The sequence below is a fragment of the Tachypleus tridentatus genome, chromosome 12 (assembly GCF_004210375.1).
Source record: "Tachypleus tridentatus isolate NWPU-2018 chromosome 12, ASM421037v1, whole genome shotgun sequence".
NCBI lineage: Eukaryota > Metazoa > Arthropoda > Merostomata > Xiphosura > Limulidae > Tachypleus > Tachypleus tridentatus.
The window spans coordinates 50853538-50877585 of record NC_134836.1 but is presented as its reverse complement, the minus strand read 5'-3'; the positions used below and the strand labels follow the sequence as shown (position 1 = coordinate 50877585).

Below are 24048 nucleotides of genomic sequence, written 5' to 3'. Positions count from 1 at the left end.
TCGTATGGCTGGCATATTTTGACTTGCCTGTGGGAAGTGCACAATTTTTCTTTGTACTCTTTTCATCCTTTAACTGTGTCTTTAGCTGTTCATCTTTGCTGGCTATTGGAAGAGACCATTCAGACTAGAATGTGAACAACCCCAAGTACATTATCTGTACCACTCGGCTGTGTTCTCCTAAGGCAGATACCATCTTCCTTCTGTGGTGTTTCTACATTTTTGTTTGCCTTCTACTAGGGTAAGTCAACATATTACTTTTTCTATATATTTTTAGTTGATAAATACTATATTTCAAGATCCAACCAGATGGGTGTTGTCAGGTATATTTGTATTAGATATGAGTAAGTCTACAACGTTTACTTTTGAGATGAGAAGTTTCAGTAAAACCACTGGCAGCTTGTTTTATGATATATAAAATTTTCTAGCCCACGTGTACCCATAGTTGTAGTTATCATTATATTACTGAAACACTAATTACATAATAGTATTCAGTGTGCTTCCCCCCACAGTGTGGATTCCTCTATGTGGTGAAGAGATGTCCCAGAGAAAGTCCTGTTCTTTCAGCTTACCTCTTTTGGGATCTAAACATCCATCTACGTGTTTGCCGTGTGTGGTGACCTGTGAAGGGGAGGAGAGGGCCTTGTGGTTGAGGGGTCTAACCTTAACACACACCACTTTGGCCTTGAATTCCTGTAGGTGGGACATTGTATCTGATGCTGGTGTTTGGGTATAGTTCTCACAAAACCCTGGTATTGCTACAGTGTCCTTGTTTGGCATTGTAGTGTGTCTCCTCATAGAGCTCCATGGTGGATGGGGTCAATGGGTGCCAAAACATTTTTATTATTATGAATCCCCCAAATAAAAACTAATGGTGAAAAAAACAGTCAATAGGCAAACAACCAAGTCTTGATTCTGAGCAGCAATCTTCACCTGTACCTCATTTTCTTATTACATTCTCTTTCAGTCAAACCTTTAGGGCAAATGTCTCCTTTTGCTTATTCAAAAGGGACTAGAGGAACTTACTGGCTCTCTAAAGTCAGTCAAAAAGCATCCTTCAAAGGCAATTGGGCATATACCTATTGAGGTTACACCTCATGCTACTTTGAATTCATCACAAGGAGTTATTGTTGAGAGGAATTTGAAGAACATATCCCCAAGTCAGAGATTCTTGCTGGTTTCTCCACACAAGGAGTTTCTGCAGTGAGGCGTATCTCCACTCGCAAAGATGGAATTATGGTGCCGACCAATGTCATCATTCTCACATTTATGTCGCCACGTCCACCTGCCACTATCGAGGCAGGTTATCTTAGTTGCAGAGTATGACCATGCATTCCAAACCCTCTCCGATGTTTCCAGTGTCAGCGGTTCAATCACTCGAAGATGTCATGTCGTGGTTCCTTGATGTGTACTTGTTGCAGTGGCAAGGACCATGATGCCAACAAGCGTGAAACAGACCATCATTGCATCAGTTGCAATGGCTCTCACCCGTCCTACTTTTGTTCTTGCTCTAAATGGTTGGAAGAAAAAGAGGTGCAGTATTTGAAAATGATTCATAATATTACTTATCCTGAGGCTCAAAAATTGCTGTCCACCACCTCATCTTTGATGCATTCTGCTCCACTTTGCTCCACAACTAGAGTTGGGAATGCAGACAGATCTCTCTGTGCCTCCAAAAAAATCATTCTCCAAACAAATGAAAAGTCTTTTGACTTGCATGGTTAAAAAAGTTGATGAATCAACTTCAACACCTATCTCTGTCCCTAACATACATTCCAACAAACCCCAAGATCCACATTTTTTGGTTCCAGGTACACTTATCTCTGTTCCTAACATACATTCCAACAAACCCCAAGATCCACATTTTTTGGTTCCAGGTACACCTATCTCTGTCCCTAACATACATTCCAACAAACCCCAAGATTCACATCCTTTGGTTCCAGGTACAAGCATTTCCTTGGATACATCTTCTTCATCTTCTTCTCCCACCCCAAGATGCAAAACAATCATTCATTCACATCCTCAGTTATTGGAATCTCCTTCCAACAGCAAATACCTGCCCAATTAACCCAGGGCAGGATCCATGGGTGTCAGTAGACCTCCCTCAAATAAGGACAGTAAGGTAAAAAGACGTGGTCATAAGCAGAAGGGTTCTCCACCCAATTTGCCTACACGTAAATAAAAATGGCCACCTTGATACAATGGAACTGTCGAGGTTTACATTCTAATCTGGATGTTATCAAAACACTGATTGCTTCCTACCATCCTGTATGTCTTTCTTTACAGGAAACATTTCTGAAACCTACCGATACAGTCACCTTTTGGCAGTTTTCTTTGTACAGAAATGACAGGCTGTGTGTTGGATGAGCACATGGAGGGATGGCACTGTTGGTTGATCAGCATGTACCCACCCTGTCTTTGCCACTCAATGCACCCATGGAGGTCGTAGCCATCCCTGTTTCCTTGGGATGTACCATCACTGTTTATTTTCTCTACCTATTGCCTGGAGAGACAAATGATCAATCAGATCTTGATGTTTTTATTGAACAGTTGTCGTCTCCCTTTTTATTCCTGGGGGACTTTAATGGACATCATCTCCTCTGGGGAAGTGCTGATATTGATAGGGGAGGAGTTGCTCTGTAGAGCATATGCTCTCTGATCACAATCTTTCTCTTTTTAATACTGGTTCTTCCACTTATTTCCATGCACATCTTTCAAACCATCCTTCCATTCCTATTTGTACAGATGGTTTGAAATCAGGTGACTCTGTGGGCTCTGCCATGGTTTGTTGTGGTTCAGTGGTTGCATGCAGAATCCCCTCTACAGCTTCTGTGTTTACTGCTGAATTGTATGCCATTTCTTTTGCCGTGAATCACATAAAAGGTAAGCAGTACTCAAACTGTACTATTTATACTGACTCAGTTCTATACTGGCCCTGGAATTGGTTTATGTTGGTTCACACCCTGTTCTTGCCGATATTCAAAACCGACTGGCCTATTTCTCTAACATCTACTTCTGTACAGTTTTTCTGGAACAGGGCCACATTGGTATTTGCAAGAATGGGCTTGCTGACACTGCAGCTAAGTCTATCTGCTCTGGCACTATCACTGCTGTGCCTGTTCCATACATGGACTTATGGTCCTGTATTCAAGGCTCGGCTTCGTGCCAGCTGGCAGTCGACTTGGAGTGAGCAATGCGAAAACAAGCTTTTCCAAATAAAACCCTATATTGGACTTTGGTTGTCTTGCTTCCATAAGGATAGGAAAGAGGAAGTTGTTGTAACTAGACTACGCATTGGTCATAGTTTTTTAACTCATCATTTTCTTTTATCTGGAACTAATGCACCAGTGTGTAGTTTGTGTAACACTTGGGTCACAATAACCCACATTTTGCTTTCTTGTCATCGTTACGACTTTCAATGAAGGCACCATTTTAAACATGTTCTGTCCCAAGTTTGTCTGTAATGTTAGACAGTGTTATTGGTGATGGTGACAATATCCACCTTGGTAATGTTTTTAGTTTTTAATTTGTACATTTACACTTTTTTAATGTGGCTCCCTTTTAGAAATCACAGTTCATCTAGTTCAATTTGAAATTAGTAACTAGCTGTAACCATAAATAACTCAAAACCAGGACTTGAAAGGCCAACTTCAGGTGACTAACGCTTCTGTTTAAGCTATCCATTTGAACTACTCGTTAGTCATCCTGGTAAGTTATTATTATAATTTTACTACAAGTCTTTTAAAACTTTTATTACTTTCCTTTGTTAAATTGGCCATAATGTCAAATAACTCAGAACCAGGACTGGAAAGGCCAACTTCAGGTGACTGATGGTGGTTTCTGTACTTACCTGTTGGTCTTCCTGGCGAGTTATGATAATTACAGTTATGCTACAGAAAGTTCTTTACAACTTGTATTACTGTAGTTTTTCTCTTACCTCTGTAAACTAAATGTAAACATTTAATGTTTAATTAAACATTAACACTTAGTATGTTTTAATGCTATTAATGTTTTTTAAACTTTATTTTGTCTTACCTTAATTTCTTTTTATGAATTTTACTAAATTTACTTTTAACTTTTTACTGGATGTTTGGTACAGATAGCCTAGCTGCTTTGTTCCATAAAACACTAAATCAACCAACCAACCACTGATGTGATTTATTTCACATCATCTGATTCACTGTCATTTTCACTTCCCTGTTTTCAAAAGTTGATTTGTCTTCTTCTAGGAAACCTCGGATTTTATTTCTTAACAGTGGCCACTTGGCTCGTTGTTATAGATTTATTCTGGCAAAGCTTTCAGAATTTAGAATGACCACAAGTGAACACAATGCAGGTTACAAGTGCTATGAGCAACAGTGTAGCATTCATTTGCTTTTATACTTGCCATTGGAAAGCTGATGCAACTTTGGTTGCAAGTGTTACGTATAACATACTGATATAAAACCAGTAACTGGTTTGGTACTGAATAAATTTTTACATAGATTAATTTATATATGAAGCAGCATATTCAAAGGTTTTGTAATAGCTTTCTGATATTAAATTGTTTCTTAGAACAAAGTTTTGTGTGTGTTATGTATGTATACATATATGCATTTTGAAGTTTATTGTTGACTTATAAATATGTTTAATACCTGCCATAAGCCTTTGGGTCCAGTGGACCAAAATTGTAAAGTGCAGAACTGTTTCTTTATCAAGTGTATGTATTTGTCAGTATTTTAAGAATTAGGCTATCAAAATGCCTCTTTTAAGTAATAAAGATCAAGAAACACAATTATTTTAATATTAAATACAGAACAATAGCAATACAATAAACTTGAAATTGGGTCCAAAGGAACCAGATGGTAGACTGGGTGTGAAAAGCTTAAAAATAGGACAAAACAGGAATCACCAGCCAATAATAGATGCACAATAAATATTACAGTTAGAATGGCATTTGCCATCATATCTACATTATAGCACAGGCAAGAATTAACATGTGATGTATGTATAACAATTCAATTATAATTTAGTTTAATTTTAGTCTGCTATTAACATACTACACTGTGTGCCTGTGCTATTATTTAGGGATTATGCAAATGTTGTGTATGTACAAGAACAGTTAGTTTTATTTTTATCAATTGCCCTTGTGGCATGATAAAACCTAAGAAATTCTAAATCTGTAAATAAAAAAATATAATTTTAAAAGTTAACATTTTAAGCAACCTTTTGTTTATTTAGCAGTTCTGAGATGCTTTTGAATTGTATTGTTAATAAATTTAGTTATTGTTAGTTTTTAAATCAACAATCAAAAAGTTATGAGAATGTTTTAGTAGAATGTGTGCTTTTGTGTTTATGTTTTTAATTATATAAATTGTTATTGTCAGAGCAAGCAGTTCTGAATTGGGTACCCCTCATTTAAAGTGAACAAATCAATCTTTTATTGGAAAAACAAATACCAATTTTTATTTGTTTCAAGTCAATGACATTGTCAGGTGAAAAACATTCCTTTTGCTGATGTTTTAGAACTCAAAAAAGTATTTAAGTTAAATTGACAGATTAGAATTTGATATTTTTCACTAGAACTCTGAAGAATATGAGAAAATTATAAAGTCTTGCCATCAGAGAGCAGCAGAGAATATATTACAAGGTTGTGTGAAGAATGGAGGTTTGTATGTGAAGTTAGGTCAGGGTCTGGTTGCCATGAATCATATTTTGCCTCAAGAATACATAGATACCCTCTCTGTTCTTCATGACAAAGCTTTGACACGGAGAAAGAATGAGGTAAGTTTCAGTGGTTGAACAGTTCTGAGATGTGTGTGAAAAAATAATGCACATTTTCATGTATAATTATATAATGAACAAAATGAACCATATTTTAAAGTTGCAGGTTAATAAATTATATTACATGCAATATTTCCTATCTGTTATTGGAAGTGACTTCCTTATCTTTGTACTGTAAAATAAATAAATTTCTTTATAATTTTTAACTTAATATTCATTAATTCAAAATAAAATATTAAAAGTTTTTGAGGATAGGAGAAATGAATGTATGTGATATAATATTTTACAAATGTTGGAAGTGTTGTAGAAATAGTTTAAAATTGATTATAAATATATTAATTGTAATAAATTAATTATAAAAGATATTTTCTTGATTAAATTAAATAAAATGTTTAGAGAAGAACTGTAAAGTAAAACTAATTAAAATATTTTTGCTGAGAGTTAACATATCAAAAGATATATATTTATGAAAGAGCTTTTTATTAAAGGCCTTATAATTGATTTTGGTTGCTACAAATGTATGTACAGTTGTTATAGCGAGTGATACATGGTCCAAAATGCAGGCTGATTCAACAGTTTCAGAGATTTGTTGGAATACTGCATTTTTTTTGTGTTTCACACCTTGAATAATGATCAGTAATCTCAGAAGAATGCTTGAAATGCAAGGTTTTTACGTAAATGTCTTGAACAGTCTATTCCTCAGTATTTGTACTGACACAATATAGGAATGTAAATATTTAAAACAAACCTTTGTGAGAAGGAATCAGTGACCATTTTTATGTGAAAACTCTGTTAATGTTTGTTAGCACTGCACATTTTGTACGAGTTCAATTTGTTGTGAATAATATATCCTCATAATATTCCAAACTTTTCAAAACAGAGAAAAATGGAAAATGTTTTCATTAACAGGTGTATTTGTAAAATTTTCAAAACTGAAAAAGTTTCCGTCATGTATAATTTACAAAAAATACTTAAATTATACATGAAACACTTTCCATTTTGCAAGTTCAAGATAAATAGTGAATAGCACTGTTTTATAATTTTATGTTAGAAATTAAGATATTAAATAAGGATATTTGTGAATTTAGCCTGAAATTTTTCAACTCTGTTAATGTGTATCTTAATAGTAACTTAACCTTATTCTCAGTAAAGCCATCACAATGAAAGGTTGGATTTAGGAATATTTTTATGTTTATATATTTTCTTTTCAAGATTATTGAAAGGTTTTTAATTCTTGTGAAATATTTTTTAACTGAGCAGATAGTAATGTTTAATAATGACTTCTTAAGATATATAAAAAAAAAAAGAACTGTTAAACTTTTCTCCAAATACAGATATAAAGTTTACTGCTAAAGTTGCAGTTGTGTGAATAAAAGAACAAGTAATGACAATACTGTAAGAGCCAAATTTGATTTGTGGGTTGCAGAAATTTCAAATACTGTAGGTTTTGTACAAAATGTCACTTTTCTTTATATTTTTGTTTAACATCCTTGGTTTTGTATGTTCTACTGTTTTTGGAGTGAAACATACTTTGTTAAGTATTGTTATTAAACTTCAGAATTTGTTTTGAAATTAATTATCAAACAATAATGGACTAGTTATTGAGATTTATGAAATTGCAATTGAATTCTTACTATTATGGGTTTTTAGGGTAAGAAGAGTGTTTGTGTTAACCTAACTTTCATGCAAAAAGACTATCAGGTATTAAGCATACAAGATATTTAAATAATGGTAGCATTCTCATAAAATATTGTTTATAATGCTTAATTTTCCATTAGGTGCTTAACTGTTAAAAATGTATAATAAAAATATTGTTGGCAGTGTAGGTAACAGTATAACTCGTATTACTGATGAAAACCAGCAAGTTAGAAGTAAATCAATTCTGAAGATCACAATGGAAACATATCACAATAAAAACCATTAAAAATACTGAAAGTTGCAAAATAAATCATATTAATAGTGCAAATTATAGTAGAGACGTTAATAATTCTTAAATCCTTCTAGAAACCTTGCAAATGTAAAAAAAAAAAAAAAAAAAAAAACTTGCATTAAAATGTACACTAAGCTACACTGTGGTGCAGATGTGTCTATAGGAAAAGGTTGAATTCATTTATAACTTTACACATTACAAAGTAAATTTGTAAGGAGATTGTTAATCTTGAGACCTGTGCAGCATTTTAGTGCTTTTGTTCATTTTGAGCCTGTTTTTAGTTTTATAACAGGTCACACTGAGTGTTTTGATATTACAGCTTGATCAACTATTTCTAGAAGATTTTGGGATGCTTCCTGAAAATATGTTTCTTGAATTTGATAGACAGCCAGTGGCAGCTGCTAGTTTAGCTCAAGTTCACAAAGCAGTAACATATGAAGGGGACGAAGTTGCAGTGAAGGTATGCTTTTAATACTCATTGCTTTGATGTATGAAATTAAAAAATAATAATAAAGGATACAATGCATTATTTGGTTCACTTGTATCAGGAATATGCAAATATCACACTATCTCGCATATGTGTGTCTATATAGATAGATGTTTGTACAGTACATTCTTCTCTGTGTAAAAGTATTAAGATAAGGTATGATTATATGAATATCTGCTGATTAACATAGAATTAAATTTACATGTGTTAAAAATATGAAATAAAAATATTTTATTGTGCCATAGGTTCAATACATAGACCTGCAACAGAGATTCTCTGGAGACTGTAGAACTATTGAGTTTCTGTTGGCAATTATTGGGCTCATGCATCCCAGTTTTAATTTCACATGGGTTATGGATGTGAGTATTTTTTAATAATATACCTTAAAGGACAGCAAGAGGTCTTTATATTCATTTAGGCTGTTTTATATGTAAATTAAACTCCCAAAAAATATTTCAATTGGCATTATGTGATTATTGACAACATTTTTGTAATTAAGAAAAAGTACAAATTATGTGATTTAACTTTGTTTGGTGAACAACATTACTACAAAAATGTCTTTTTTTAAGCAACAAAAACTGAAATTTAAGCCCATAGAAGCAGAGCACCTTAAGGTAATATGTGATTTAATAATAATTAGAAAACTAAAGTAACTTTATCTTTGAATTCATAATTGTTCAACATTGTTTGAAGATGACCTGCTCCTATGGGCTGAAACCTCTATTTTAATCACTTAAAAAAGTATTTTTACAATAAAGTTGTCCATGTATATACAGTTCCTGTTCCTGAAGAGTAATGTTTTAATAAACATCTGATGAATGTTTATAGTTTACTGTTTTGAAAAAATAAAACTATTATATACTTAGGTTCTCAGACTTTATTTAAGAGTAATAATATTGTTACTAAACCTGAGAAAAGAAATTGATAGTACACCATTAAAGTAGTTCTTTATATTTACCTCACAGTGTCCACTGTGAACTTTTAAAATGTACAATATATTCATTGTATACAGAAGGTCATTTCTCTAGAGTAGTGAATGTTTTCACAGAGGTAAACATGGTTCCAAGAAACAGATTCTGAAATTATCCATGATTTTTGTATGTTCATATGAAAGAAACTTCAACCATTGTAGTCGTAAATTATATTGTGAAGTGTATTTATTACATGCTAATTGTTGTAAGTCTGTAGTATGTTTGTGTCTTACTTGCTTATTGATAATAACATTTCATAGTATATTTATGTATTGTTATTATAGTTTTTAACATATATAACACACAAACATGCTCCATTTTGTCATAGTTTGTATTTTGTATTTATTGTACAATCCTTGTTTTCATAGCTTGTATCATATTTATGTATTATACACTTCTTGTTGTCATAGTTTGCGACGTGCCTACGCATCACACACTTCTCATTAATATTGTATTTAATGAATTTTTTAGTACTTGAAGAAAAGTCTTGTAAAAGAATTAGACTTCATCCATGAAGGGCATAACATGAAACGGTGTTCTGCTGAACTACATCATCTCTCATTTGTATATGTTCCCAGAGTTTTGTGGGATAAATGTAGCAAGGTAAGCTGAATTGATACATTTGTTTTAGGTGACTATGATTTTGTAATAATTTTATTTTATGTACTTAGCTCAAGATTTTAAAATATTTTATACTAAAGATATGATCATCAGTGTTTAAGTTATGGGTTTTTGTTAACACTTAAATAATGTACATTTTTGTCTATAATGTGAAAGTTATGTAACAAAAAAGTAGTTAGTGTATTTATAAGAGGAAGTTTCAAATTTTTCTATTTTTACTTATCTGTGGTTTTAGGTCCATTTCACTTGGTATATTCTTAGTGGTCAGTCATTTAAATTAATTATCACAACCTGTATTAATAAATATGGGACATATCATTACTTTATAATACATAACTAAATAATGAGTTATGTTCCTAAATTTGTGACACCTCATACTTGTATCACTTTATAATATGTAACATTACAGTTTTTTAAATATATTTTTGCTGTTTTTTACATCCTTGTTTCTGTTCTTGAAGGATTGTTAACACATTAACTGGTTTCATTGAGTTTCTCACTGTAAAAACACCATTTAAAATAAAATTAAGTTTTGTGTAAATATTTGAGAATAAAATTTGATTAAAGTTTACGGTTTAATGATTTGATTCAGTGTGTATTAGCTTTAAGAGATTTTGAAATATTTTTAATATACATTAATAAATATAATAGTTGTAACATGAAAATGATTAAATATAGGTTTCTAAATGTGTTTTTATACTGGAAACTTTAATTTTTTTTTAAGTTTATGGTTTAAACAAAGAAGTGATACAATGCAAGTCAAATGGCTTAACATAGGTTGAAACAAAGATTAAAAAATATGAAAAACATTAAGTTAAAATATTGAATAAATACTAATTGACTAAGAGGTATAAACTTGTTTTTACAGGTAGATTTTGTGTCAGATATTTTCTGTTTTCCAAAAGGTTTAAATATTTTACATTTAAACTGTTTGTAGGTGTAATAAAGAATTGAACTCTTTTTAGACATATGTTATTTTCATATTTCTCTGAAAATTAGACAACATCAGATAAATCTTGTCTTTGTTTTTTATTATTCTACCTGATGTTTGGGCTTGTGCTTTTTTTGAGTCTTTGAACATCACCCTTAAAAATGGCATAATCCAAAGCATATATGGAAGCTGTTTGTCATCCTCATTGAAAATGGTTTTCATCCTTTAGTTAACACTGAAAACATAAATTTATATTTCGTACTTTAGTTAACACTGAAAACTTAAAAAAAATGTTATATTCATTCAGTTTCCTTGTTTCAGAGGGTCATCACTATAGAATTCATCCATGGTGTTAAAGTTAGTGACATTCAAGGTATTCACAAAATGGGTTTAAGTTTGAAAGATGTAAGTATTGGCTATTTGCTTGTGTTGTCGTATTTTATCAAGAGGTTTGCTAGACTGTTCTTTCTCAGTTCTTGATTGAGTGTTATGTAATAGTTTGATTAACATGCCAGTATTGATTTTTTTTTGTAGAATACTTTAGGTTGTGGTAGATTTTATTGCTGTACTAACTCTTCAAACATGTAATTATTTTCATGATTTCTTAATAATTATTACTGTACTTTATAACATTTCAATTTTCACTTCAGCATCATGGGTACCCACATGAAACATCTTGTTGAACATTTGGTGTCACCATTCAATGGGTAAATCAAAATTTTCAGGCCAGGAACTGGGAATGTTTTCTTGGGTTTAAGTAGCTAAGGTATTAGCATTTACATTTTGGTGAAATGTGTAACTCTGACGTTCAGAACATGTTTGGAGAATTTTGGTCATGAATTATTATAGTTCTGTAGAAGATTTTAATTGTCCAGTATTAAAACAATGGGTAATAGTTGACACTTCATTGAACATAACTACTGATATAAGTAATATCATGAGAGAAACTTTAACAGTTTGACTACAAGTGCATTTGTCAACAAATATTTTAGCTTAGTTTTTACAATTAAGTACTATGTTTAGTTTAGCATATATTTCACAAAGAAATATAGCTTTTCTTTCTATATGTTACTAATTTTTTATTGAACGGGTAACAAATTCAGACTTATTGCCAGTATCTGAACTTGCAGTGGTAAAGTTTGAAACAGGAAATATAACAAGGTCCTAGCTTGGACAGGCACCTTAAGCAGTAGTATGTACCTTTTTTTTGTTTTCCTTTGTGAAATAGATCCATTTCCTGTGTGGCTTTAGTTTATATACTCTTTATTAGTTAGTGTTGCCATAAAATGTTTCCCTCTGTCAGTTTTGTCAAGTTTTTCACATGCATCCATTACTTTATTTAATAATTCTACAATATCATTTTAAAATTTCAGGAAATCCTCATTGTCTCCATTTTCTGCTTCTATGAAATGAAATTGTTTAGCTTTGTTAAGTGAATCTAGTAATTACTGAAATCATATGCCATTGCTTGCTTATTCTTGAAACATGGTATTGGATGTAAATGCTAACCAGTAAAATAGACACAATTGTAATAGTTGAAGTTACCGATTGCTACTAATATATCAGTTCTTAGGCCTCTCCACTTAATTGTTCTGATGACTGTTTTTATGTTTTCATTATAGATTATAGTTAGCATACAGATACAGATATGTTTACTCTAATATTTTTTATTCAACTTCACTCAATAAATCTTCTCCTGATTGTATGAATGGTTCCACACTTTGGGGTGTCATGTTTATTCAAGTGCATGAAAAAAGCTGTCGTTATTATTTGTCAATGTATTTGTTCAGAAGCAGAGAAATGATGTAGACAGCTACTGTCTGTAATAAATAAAACATTATCAATGGATGGTTCATGATTTTGTTAGCAGTGTACATCTCGAATCTGTATCCATATTTATTGTTTCCACATAACATGAAGAACTTGATATTTAGCATGCTTTAGTAAGATACCTTGTTTTAAAGTAATACAACTTTCCATTTCACAAGTGATTTGTGAATGAAAATATTCTGGGACAGTGTGCATACTTCTTACAAGTTCTAAAACAGATGGGTCAATTAATAGTTTTACCTTTTGTTGACAGCAACATCATTGATGTTAAGTTAGTTGATGTTATCCATATGCAGACACTTGGAAAGTAACATGCACCAGGAAAATAATTTCTTTAAATACTGGAGTAGCATAAAAAGGGTCCTGAAGACCAATAATCTTCAGTTGATGGTTTGTATTGTCTACTTTTCTAGACTGTCTTCTCAGTGTTGTTCAGCTAACTGTTCAACATGTTTGGTTTAAGATGTAATAGGTCAAAGTTGAGAACCTGGACTACCAATGTGAATGGTATTAGCTGTGCACTGGACCTCTTGACATCAATCCTAAAAAATCGAAATTGTTCTTGTTTCCTTGGTCTAATAACTGTTTTGGTTTCACTAGTTTTCTTCACTCAACATCATGTCACTTATGTTATCTTCCCTTAAATTTGACTTTGGAACTTCACCTTGTTTCCCAGAATAATTTATTTTTATATCAGTGATATCATCAGTTTCAAAACAGATCATATTTCACATGAATGCAACTTGTTTTTGGTAAATTGTAACTGTGTTTATTTACTCATGTGGTAGAAATGGCCAAGAATAGTATTTTTGTATTTTATTGATTTGTTAAGTATCACTTGTATTCACAATGTGCATGATTCAGTTATGTTCCTTTATTTATTGGATCTACTACATACATCAGTGTAACAAATTACTATAAAAAACATGATCTATGATACATCAGTGTAGTATGTAGTCAAAGGATTAATCAGGGAATTATTTTCTACAGCACAAGAACAGTGATAATAAACTATACCTCAAGTTTGCTGTTACGTGAAAACTTCATTTGGAAAGTAACATTTCTTACAAAAGCCAACACAATCATACCAGTGCTAAGAAACATGCCATTATTCATTAAGGAATTAAGAGTGTATAGACTCTGTTGATCTGTAAATTACAGTTAATGGGAGTAATAACACTGAGTTGTGTAAATAGAAATAATATTTTGTATTTTTTCTTCAGTGTATGTATTTAGATTCATTAGGAAAAACAGATAAAATTATACTTCTTTTCACATTACAGGTAGATGAAAAGCTGGTTCTAACATTTGCTGAACAGATTTTTTCGACTGGATTTGTGCATGCAGATCCTCATCCAGGAAATGGTGAGATTTTTAAAGTTTCCCTTTGTTTTTTTTTCCCTCTTACTATGCTTTCTCTCATAGGTTATTGTAATCAGTTGTATAACCCTTGGAAGAGACTACAAAAGTAAGATTATATATGATGACAGTTTTGATGAAGAGCACACACGTTTGTTCTGAATTGGAAGAAGATTGAATCTTCCATGGGTTGTGTCTGTTTGGAGTCCAGGGGTTGACAACATTTCAGTGTTTGTGGCAAAGGTCACTGACCACAAAACTTGGGTATTTTCTACCCTTATTGGTTCCAAATAAATGAAATTTGTAAAAAATAACAAAAAAAAAGTGTCCATGAAACTAATTTGTGTAAATCATCATCAGAACTTGTCTTTTAGGATGCTTCACCTGCAATCTGAGAGGTATGGGTTTAAATCCCATCCTTGAATATGCTCCCCCTTTCAGCTGTAAGGGTATTATGATGTCATGGTCAGTCCTGCTATTTGTTGGTAAAGAGTGATCAAAGATTTAACAATGTGTAGTTTTGGCTAGCTGTCTTCCCTCTAGTCTTATCACTTCAAAATTAGTGATGCCTTGTGCAAGTATCCCTCATGTAGTTTTGTACTAAATTCAAAACACACCATCTTTATAATCAAACTAGTATCATTAGTACTTTGTGATTATAGGGTACAATATATATATATATAAAATGTCACGTTGAAAATACCTTTTACATCTTGTTACATATACAGCTGTTGGTATCCTTGATTAATTTGGCTTCTAATGTTAGAGTTAATAAACAAAGTAAGAATTATTTTAAAATAGATTAAGTAGAATTCTAAGACTAGGGTAGAGTTATATTGCTTGACTAATAGCAACATAATATCCTATTTAATTTCCTTCTGTTCTTGTTTAATCATTGATAGTTATACATTTAAATTGATGTATTATTGTGATTTAATGAGAATTTTAGAAATATTAATTATTTATTTGGGCATATAAGTTCCAAATAAAGTGTGTAGTTTGTTTATTTTCTAATGATGAAAATACCTTATTAAAGTGTCTAAGCTGTACCCTCTACAAGTGTATATAAACTACAGTGTGATCTCAAGACAGGCACTTCATGGTTGATGTGAGGAAGGCTCAATCAAAGTTGTGTTTGTAATGAAATAAACATTGTTTCATTTTAATGCCAGGTATTTGATTTTACTTGTTACTGCCTTATGTACAGATCAACAAAGTAGTATACAAACTTGAAATAAGTTTTTGTCTTTTCTCTCTAATACTTGTCCTTAGGTTACTAATTTGATGTGCAAAATAGATCCCTTTGTGCATTATGAATATAATACTTTAATAATGGATCAGTAGAACTAAAAACTATCTTTAACATTTCACCTGTTGTTTGTTTAATTTATAAGATTCTCTTTATTCTAGTTCTTAAAAAATGTTTGTTGTTATGGAGACCACCCTACACCTTCAATTTTTACTTGGTAAACAGGATTTTATATTTAATATTTTCAGTGTAATTTCAAACCCACGATTCAAATGTATTGGGGCCTAGCATGGGGAGGTGGTTAGGGTGCTTGACTAGTAATCTGAGGGTCACAGGTTTGAATTCCAATTACACCAAACATGCCAACCCTTTTATCTGTGGGAGTGTTATAATGTGATGGTCAATCCTACTATTCAATGATAAAAGAGTAGTCCAAGAGTTGGCAGTGGGTGGTAATGCCTTCCCTTTAATCTTATAATGCTAAATTAAGGACGGCTAATGCAGTTTGCCCTCATGCAGCTTTGTGTGAAATTCAAAAACAAACTTTTATTTTATTAAATTGTAAGTTAATTCATATTTTATATACAAACAGATTTTGTGTAAAAACACAGATCTCAAGTTCTTAAAATATTTCCAATAATTGACTAAACCAGCAAAGAAACTATGTATTAATTGGCAAATAAACCATCTTATTCATGATGCTATTGTTAGTAGAATAATATGTATGCAAATTATTATTTTTTCTCAAGATTTCTTAGCTGCAAAAATACTTATACAGTCATCAAAATGTTCAAAAGCTATGCAATAACGGTAATCTATTTAAGAAATAAATTAATAACTGCAACTCTAATGTACGTACATCCAAAGATGCCTTGGAATGATAAGACTATGATTATAGAATCTTTGAAACGTAAAACAAAACAGCAGTGTACCAATGGGGTTCAACAGAAAATAGAAACAAATTTTCTGAGTGGTTGTTTAATAACTTCTTTTGAAACTAAACAACAGGATCATGCATGATGAATTTGAGAATTTAATATCACCATTCTGCTGTGAAAAAAATCAACAAATGAAACGGTTATATTAAAAGAGTCAAAAATGAAACTCAAACTCTGGGCTAGCATTGTTGTAGTCGTTTTGTTTTTTTACAATTAAATGTGTTTGAAGGTTATTAATTTTAATAAAATAATATTTATATTAATATTTTTTGTTTATATTTTCTGTGAAATGTAATTTAGTGTTGGAGTTTTTAAGGAGTTGGTAAATTATATAGGTATTTTTCTACCTCATTGTTGGTGTATCATCATGAGATTCTCATTAACTGTTAGTTATCATGGCATAGAATATTTATGATGTATGTTGTTCATACTGAGTCTGGAAAAATCATTGAATTTTTCAGGATGGTGATTTATGCTTACATTATTTGTAATACACAGTACAAATTCATTTATTTAGAAGTCTCTTGGTGTATCTTTCATAAAGGTTTTTAACCTAGCAGGGTTAAACCTTGGTGTTACTTTTTAGTACAAAAATGTTATGCATTATAGTAATATAGCTATACTGATCAAATGCCATTTGTATGATAGACATAAGCAGCCTAAACAGTGCAGTAGACCAGGCAGTGTTGTTTTCATTTAGTTTCACTTAGTTCTATGTACAAAGTAATGATGTTTGGAAGGAATAAACATTAATTAATTTCTAATTATTTAACTGGTATTAATGATGTATGGTAATTGGAAACATTTCATTGCTAATGTATTTTGTATGTGTAAGTGTGTTTTGTAACAGTTTATGTAGTTTAATTCACTGAGTATTTTTGTTGTTATAAAGATGGGACTTCAGTAAGTTAAAGTTCCCTTAACCTTGCATTTTGGCTTGACAGTTTGACTCAGTTGGATTGCATTAATTTGTTTCAATCACTGAATGGAATACAAATATGCTTTGGTAGTTTTGTAATGATTTATGGCATAGAAAAATATTCCAGGTGCTCTTTTCATGTGGCATTGGGTATAAAGGTTATAAGATACATGAAAGGCTTAGTAATGTGCCAGGTACTATTTTGGCCTGACTGTGGATGTAAAGGTTATAACGTATATGTGCATTGAAAGGCTTAGTAATTATTGTAATATATAGCTATAGTACAACTAAGTAACTAATAATTCATGTTTTGTTTACTTAAGTTTAATATCTCAAGATAAATACAGCTGCTTAAGGTGATGTATACAGATGAAGCTTTGAGTGATAAAACAGTATTCAATTAACTTTAGAATTATTAAAAAAATGTAATCCTTGAAGTAATACACATTTGATAGAGATTTGTTTTTCAGTATTTATCAGGAAAGGGAAAGATGGGAAAGCTCAAATCGTGCTGTTAGATCATGGATTGTACGAATACTTGTCAGAAAAAAATCGTATTTCTTTGTGTAAACTGTGGAAAGCTATTGTTCTGAACAATCATGATGAAATGAAAAGCTGTTGTGAAGAGCTAGGGGTGAAAGGTAATATTTGTGTTAATAACATTTTAAAATGTCAAATATTTATTTATTTCCATGTTTAAAATTATTTTTTTATTGAAAAAACTGTATAATAATACTTATAAATGCTGTGTAATAATAGTAGTTATCAACAATTTTGGTGTATTTGTTTATGAGACTGTATTGTAGACTGGGTTTTGTATTTTGTCGTATTTGCAACAAAATAGATACCTTTATTTTTGATAAGTATGACAGTCAGTTACCACCTTTTGGTCTGACAAAAGAAAAGTACCCCAAGAAAAACTGAATTTTAGTGAGACATGTTGCTTGTAAACTTGCAACAAGTGAGTTGTTAGATAACACTTTATCTGTTTCTATTAAAACTAATAAAAATACCACATTTTTTTTATCTTTCAGTCCAATGAAGAGTTACTGTAGATATGTTTTTTACAGTGTTGCATGGTAGGCTACTGACCAATTTAGTAACGTTGAAAATACATATTCAGAAGTGAAGCTGTAAACTGGAGTTTTATTACTGAAATAAGTTAACACTACTAGAAACAAAAATCTGTCAAAGTAAGAAAATAAAAATATTGTATCAGAGTTTTTCATTATTAGAAAACATAAATTGAATGGGAAAACTGCATAAATTGAGCTTGTCTGTCTTTGAGTGGGCCTTATTTTATAGGTGTGGTTTCTTTATCTATAATGACTAAGAAAATTTCTATATTGGTTGGTCTTGAAATTTTTAGGGAAAAAAGAGTGAATCATTTTTTTAAGCTTTTTAATTATTAGACTTTTTGAAAGGAATATTGATAATGTTTGAAAAACAGTTTTTGATAAAATAAAATGTATTGAATAAATGATTGATATTTCACAGGTTTTATAATAATGCTGTTGTAATGTGTGAAGTAATGTTATACTTTAATAACTATTATATAAAGTGAGTGATGATAGATTTAAATACAATCTAGTTCATAACCCTGTAAACATAGAGGTACAGTTGCTAATTGATGTAAAAAAAAATTATGGGTTATTAACCTTTAAGTAATCTAGTTAAAAGTAAAATATATAACATGCTATTATATTGTATTTGTGTATTTTTGACAGAAAGTCCAGTACATAACATGCTAATAAAATAACAAGCTAAAATCTGAATTAACTCTACTGGTTAAAATTGTACTTTATTTGCATGTTTCTAAAACCATTCTACAAAACAAAATCTCAGTAAGTTGTATTATTAATAGAAGTTATTTTTTTTAATGTTCTACTTTAATTTTACTATGCTATTTTATAGCATACATAGAGTATCAGTAACATAAATATTTTACAGTGGATAAACTTTAATAAAATATGATATGGTTTTCTTGTTCCATTCAGCTCATTCATATGATGTAACAGCATTGTCTCAGTAAAAATATTTGAATCGTAAGCTTTAATGATTAATTTCAATAGCTATTCTGGAAATCAAATAATTTTATTATTTTCTACCTATTTATATGCAAGAAAGATACTGCAAATCATTTATTTTATTTTTTTAAATTAATTTACTTTTCTCACTATTAGGAAAACTTGCACAAAGATTCAGGTTAAATAAATCAGATAATCAATACTTTAATATAACCAAAAATTCAAGATCAGCAAAGGACTTCTTCATCCTATAAACTAAACTTAAGAAAAAGAAGGAAAAAAAGGCTGTCCATGTCATTCAAATATTTATTTAAGCCTTCTCTTAAATTAACTAACTGCCTTTACCACATTTGAAGGCAACCTGTGTGAAAGACCAACCATCTTACTAGTAAACTAAAACTGTCTTAGATGAAGATGACTCTTACCCTGCTTAATTATTCTCACCATATAGCAAGAAAAAAAAAGACAGAAAATGTCAGTACCTTTACTAATTTTAAACCGTATCTAAGAAGAAAATTTGAGATATCTTAATCTGTCCTTTTGAAACAACCTTTCCATCCTGGTATAATCGTTTTTACTTTTCTCTGAACCTTCTCCAATAATTCAGTATCCTTTTTAAGGTAATGATCCCAAGAGTGAACATTGTACTTCAAGTGTGGCCTAGTAGTGATTTTAGACTTTGTATTTAATATTTCTATAGATACAACCCAAAATCCCATGTTCTCTTCCACTAGCAACAGCACGTTGTTTGGATAACTTAAGAGACTGATCAACTAGAACACTGAAATCCTTTTCTTCAGTAGTACCGTTAAGATTATTCTTATCAAAACTGCATTAACTCTTATCCATTATCCTTTTGTTTTAACTTGTAACAGTTTTTTCAATTTAAGTGAACACTTATGAGAATAAAGTATTTAAATTGAGTTGAAATAAAAAAGTTTCTTTAGGTCAGGTTCTTTTCTACAATTTCTGTAAAGTTTTAGATACACAAATAAAAACAATGGTTGGCAATGTGAAATCTGATAACTAATGTTTTGAGTATAGCAACCCATTTAATTAATTGTTAACACAGAGCTAGGTATTGGCAAAAAAGCAGTTTTTTTGCTCTGTTATATAAAAATGCAAGTGCATTTAATAGTACAAGTTTTGAAAGTTGTCTATGTATACACACAATTTTCCTATAGATTACTACCTGTTTTGTGAAATCTTGATGCAAAGACCTCTCCAGCGACACAGCTTAAGAATCCCGAATAAGTTAACAGCCAGTGATATTAACTACATGAAACAGATGGCCCAGGAGCATTTTGATAATATTATGGCAACTATTCAAGTCTACCATTCCCCATGCTTTTAGTATTCAGGTAGGACTGAAATATGAACAGAATTAAAATGTGACTGACAAAACTTTCTTGTATACATTGACCAATAATAGACTTCTGTATGCCCATATTATACAATGTAAACCTGAATTGGTTAGGCTTAAAAAGTAAAGTAGAAAGCACTCCTTTCATTATATGCATTTAAAGTTAAAAATTTCTGGGAAAAATTCAGACATTTAAATTCAGTGTATTCCAGACAAGAAACACTCCATAAACTGAATTTATATCACTTAAAAACATGAATATATGTTTTGTGATTCTTTCGCTTCATGTTGTAGTCAAATGTTTCCATATTCCTTCTGTATATACTTACTTATAAAAGTTTTTTTTTCATTTAAAAACTGAGAGAGCTTTTATAAATGTAAGCTGACAAAAAAATGGACTTGTGTCACTTTTCAGATATTTTATTTTTTTCTCTAGTTTTTGATGTAATAATTTTTTTTTGTGCATTTTAAATGGTTGTAAGCAATTTATGTTTTGAATCATGTGTAGAAACATATCTAAGTTTATTGACTGTATGTTTGAGGTTTTTATAAAATATTTTGGTTCATTCATTTGAAGTCAACTTAATTTACTTATTTTGTTGAGGATTACTTACACTAAAGTGTTAAAAAAACTTAAAACATTAAAAACTTCAATTGTTGATATATTTTCTTTTCTGTAAATTTGCTTTTGTATTAAGAATATTCTGGATATAGGTGATAAGTACACTACACTACCAATAATTGTATTTCTCATCATTTTGTCTTATTTCTCATTTTTATGATTTTTTTAGAAACATTAACACTGTAAGGTCCATAAACAAGTGCCATGGTAATCCGATTGATCGTTACACCCTTATGGCTCGTCGAGCAACACGTGGGGCTTTTGTACGAGAAGGAGCAGGTTTGCTGGAAAAAATTCGAGGATGGCAGTATCAGTTATATTTTGATTTGCAATTAAGGTTCGTTTAGTTTTATTAAAGTATGGGATTAATGTAATGATAAATTATTTCTGACCATGTTGTGGACATGTGTTGTTGGATGATTACTACTCACATAGTGCATGTTAACACTCCTACGAAAAGACGTTTCTAGTCCTGATTTCTCCAAGCCCGTTCCCCTGGCTGTGGTTTCACTAGATAGTAGATAGGGACAGTGGGAATCTCGTTAATCCATTCATTAATGGATTTAAAAGGCAATTTTATTTAAATACAAAATTATTAGCCTAATATTAATAACCTTTCAAGTTGCTCTGGGGCCTATTAGGCCCCACTTTTCGTAAGAGTGTTAAAACATTAAATAAAACATCTTTAGATATTTATATAGAAACTAGTAAACTACTCCATGTAATAAATCGGATATCTGACATGTTTTAAAATAGTATTCCAATCATTATTTTCTGTTGTTATTCAAGCATATTTGATTTTTGGGAGGTATCTGTGACCTCCATAGCACAACACCTCATGTTGTGAAATGTCTTGGACCTTTATATGTAATTTAATTTGCTGTTATGACATTCTGTTCAAAGAGCACTCAAGTATATGATGTATTCTCTTTTGATTAGCTGTAAATATTTTTCAACTTTGGGTTTTTAGATTTGAAGGACTGTTTACTTAAGATAACTTTTATTAGAAGAAAGGATATTTTTACATTTTTACACTAATTCATAAAATATACATGTGAATCTGTAGAGTGTAGTTTTTTCTTTCATTTTTTTGGTGAGGGAAGTTTCACTAAGATGCCTTGATGTTTCTTATTTAGACTGTTTTTAAAAAAAACAAAGGTCAGACTTTTCAACATCAACAATGTTTGTAAAAGTATTGAAAACTGTATTAATATGCTATTGATTTGAATTATTATTTTAAAATATTACTATTTTACAGTTTACAGTATTACATATTATAATTTATCTTGGGCAAGCCTCCTATTTATTATGTTACATATTACAATTTCAAATTGCCTGAAACTGAATTTAATTTTAATTAGGAAGTTAATTAAATGTAAAGAGCTATCATATTTATGATATTTTCCAACAAGATTAATACACACTCTTTTCTTTCTTAACACAAATATATTAATATAGAAACAATAATACAATTTATAAAATGTGTATTACAAATTATGATTTATATACAAAAGTTTCATAAACTTGCAAACAATATTGAGTCTTGTATCTGGTCTAGAACTGAATATTTCACCAATAGTTCATGATAACCAAACTAATATTTTCATAGAAATATTAATGTCCTACGGTATTCTCCTGAAGTTCAAAATTTTGTAATGTTTGAAATCTATAAATGTTCCTGGTCTGATATCTGTAGTTTTTAGATTAAGAAGCATTAATCACAGTTATAGCTTCCGAGGTTTATAGTATGCCAACTGCAGTAAACCAACAATATATACTATCACTCTATGTGCATCAATTTATAAATGTTAGGTGAGGTTATCAATTTTAGTTTGCAACAATACTGGCAATCACTAATATTTACATACAGATATGTTGCAATACACTCAATCTTAACAAGTTATAAGAAAATGTTTACCAATTTAACAGTATAAGAAAGTTTAGCTGAAAATTTTGTGATTTTAATTTTAACGAAAACTTCATTGCATGTTCAGTGTATATTGGTTGATTAGTGTCACAGTTATTACATTGCTTGTTAGTGAAATAACTACAACTAGATATATTAAATAACTACAACTAGATATATTAACTGAAAGTTAAGGCTTGTGGATATCTTTTTTTTTCCCAAAAGAATTACTGGAGTTAAAATGAATTAGGACATACTCATTTATCTTGAATTTTTGCCTCTTTGAGTTTAATGATCAGTTAATAATTTTATTTTACTTTAGTCTAGAAAAACTGAGAATATGGATTCTTACGTCCTATCTTCAGCTTCTGGTCTTCATTGGACGAGCACCAGATCTTACTGAAGTGATAAACATGATGACATGATTGTGGACCATCTTTTTCTTCCTTAGTTTAATCAAAGGTTTATTTGTACATAAAGACCATAATGTTATTATTTAACAAAATGTTTTTTATGTGAAATTTAAAAAATTAGAATTTTTAGCTATTGGCTCTGGACTTCTGGAGTTTTAACTCCACATGAATTAAAGAATTTTGGAAGTATGCAAGTTTTCCAGCTAATAAACTGACAAAAAATATAATTTTGTAAAAAAAATGTTTTCAAATGTCTGAAGATTAATGAATTATGCATTCAGAAATGTAACAGACTGTAAGGATAGTTCTGAAGGTTGTGGCTAAAGGTGATCTCTTCCCCTAGTTTATTTGGACATTCTTAACAGACTGAACATGTTTGATGGATATTAGTCCAGGAAGGGAGTTGAAGATATGTACATCACTTCACTTGAAACGGATTTTTGTTATCATTAATGTAATCTAGTTTGTATCTTAATCATGTTACCAATAGTTGTCTATGTTTGTACAGAACTGAAACTATTAATGGACATTTATTTGTAATAGGGAAATCTTGTATACCAAAGTGATTGACACTTGACTACTCCATATTATGAATTAAGAACTGTATCTTTTAAGTATTATATCTATAGATACATTTTAATAGTAATCTAGTTTGTATCTTAATCGTGTTATCAATAATTGTCTATGTTTGTACAGAACTGAAACTATTAATGGACATTTAT

The 24048-nt window shown here is 30.7% G+C and overlaps 1 protein-coding gene across 1 annotated transcript in view; it reads left to right on the top strand.

Annotated features, from left to right (window-relative positions):
• Positions 1-23567, top strand: part of Adck5 (aarF domain containing kinase 5) — a 30493-nt gene extending 6926 nt beyond the window's left edge. Inside the window, 11 exon segments of the mRNA XM_076469429.1 lie at positions 5560-5760; positions 8010-8150; positions 8423-8536; positions 9620-9751; positions 11022-11105; positions 13814-13895; positions 17466-17636; positions 20207-20347; positions 20350-20383; positions 21177-21344; positions 23236-23567. Coding sequence (XP_076325544.1) covers positions 5560-5760; positions 8010-8150; positions 8423-8536; positions 9620-9751; positions 11022-11105; positions 13814-13895; positions 17466-17636; positions 20207-20347; positions 20350-20383; positions 21177-21344; positions 23236-23338 — 1371 coding nt within the window. The 3' untranslated portion in view covers positions 23339-23567.
• Positions 23568-24048: the final 481 nt, after the last annotated feature.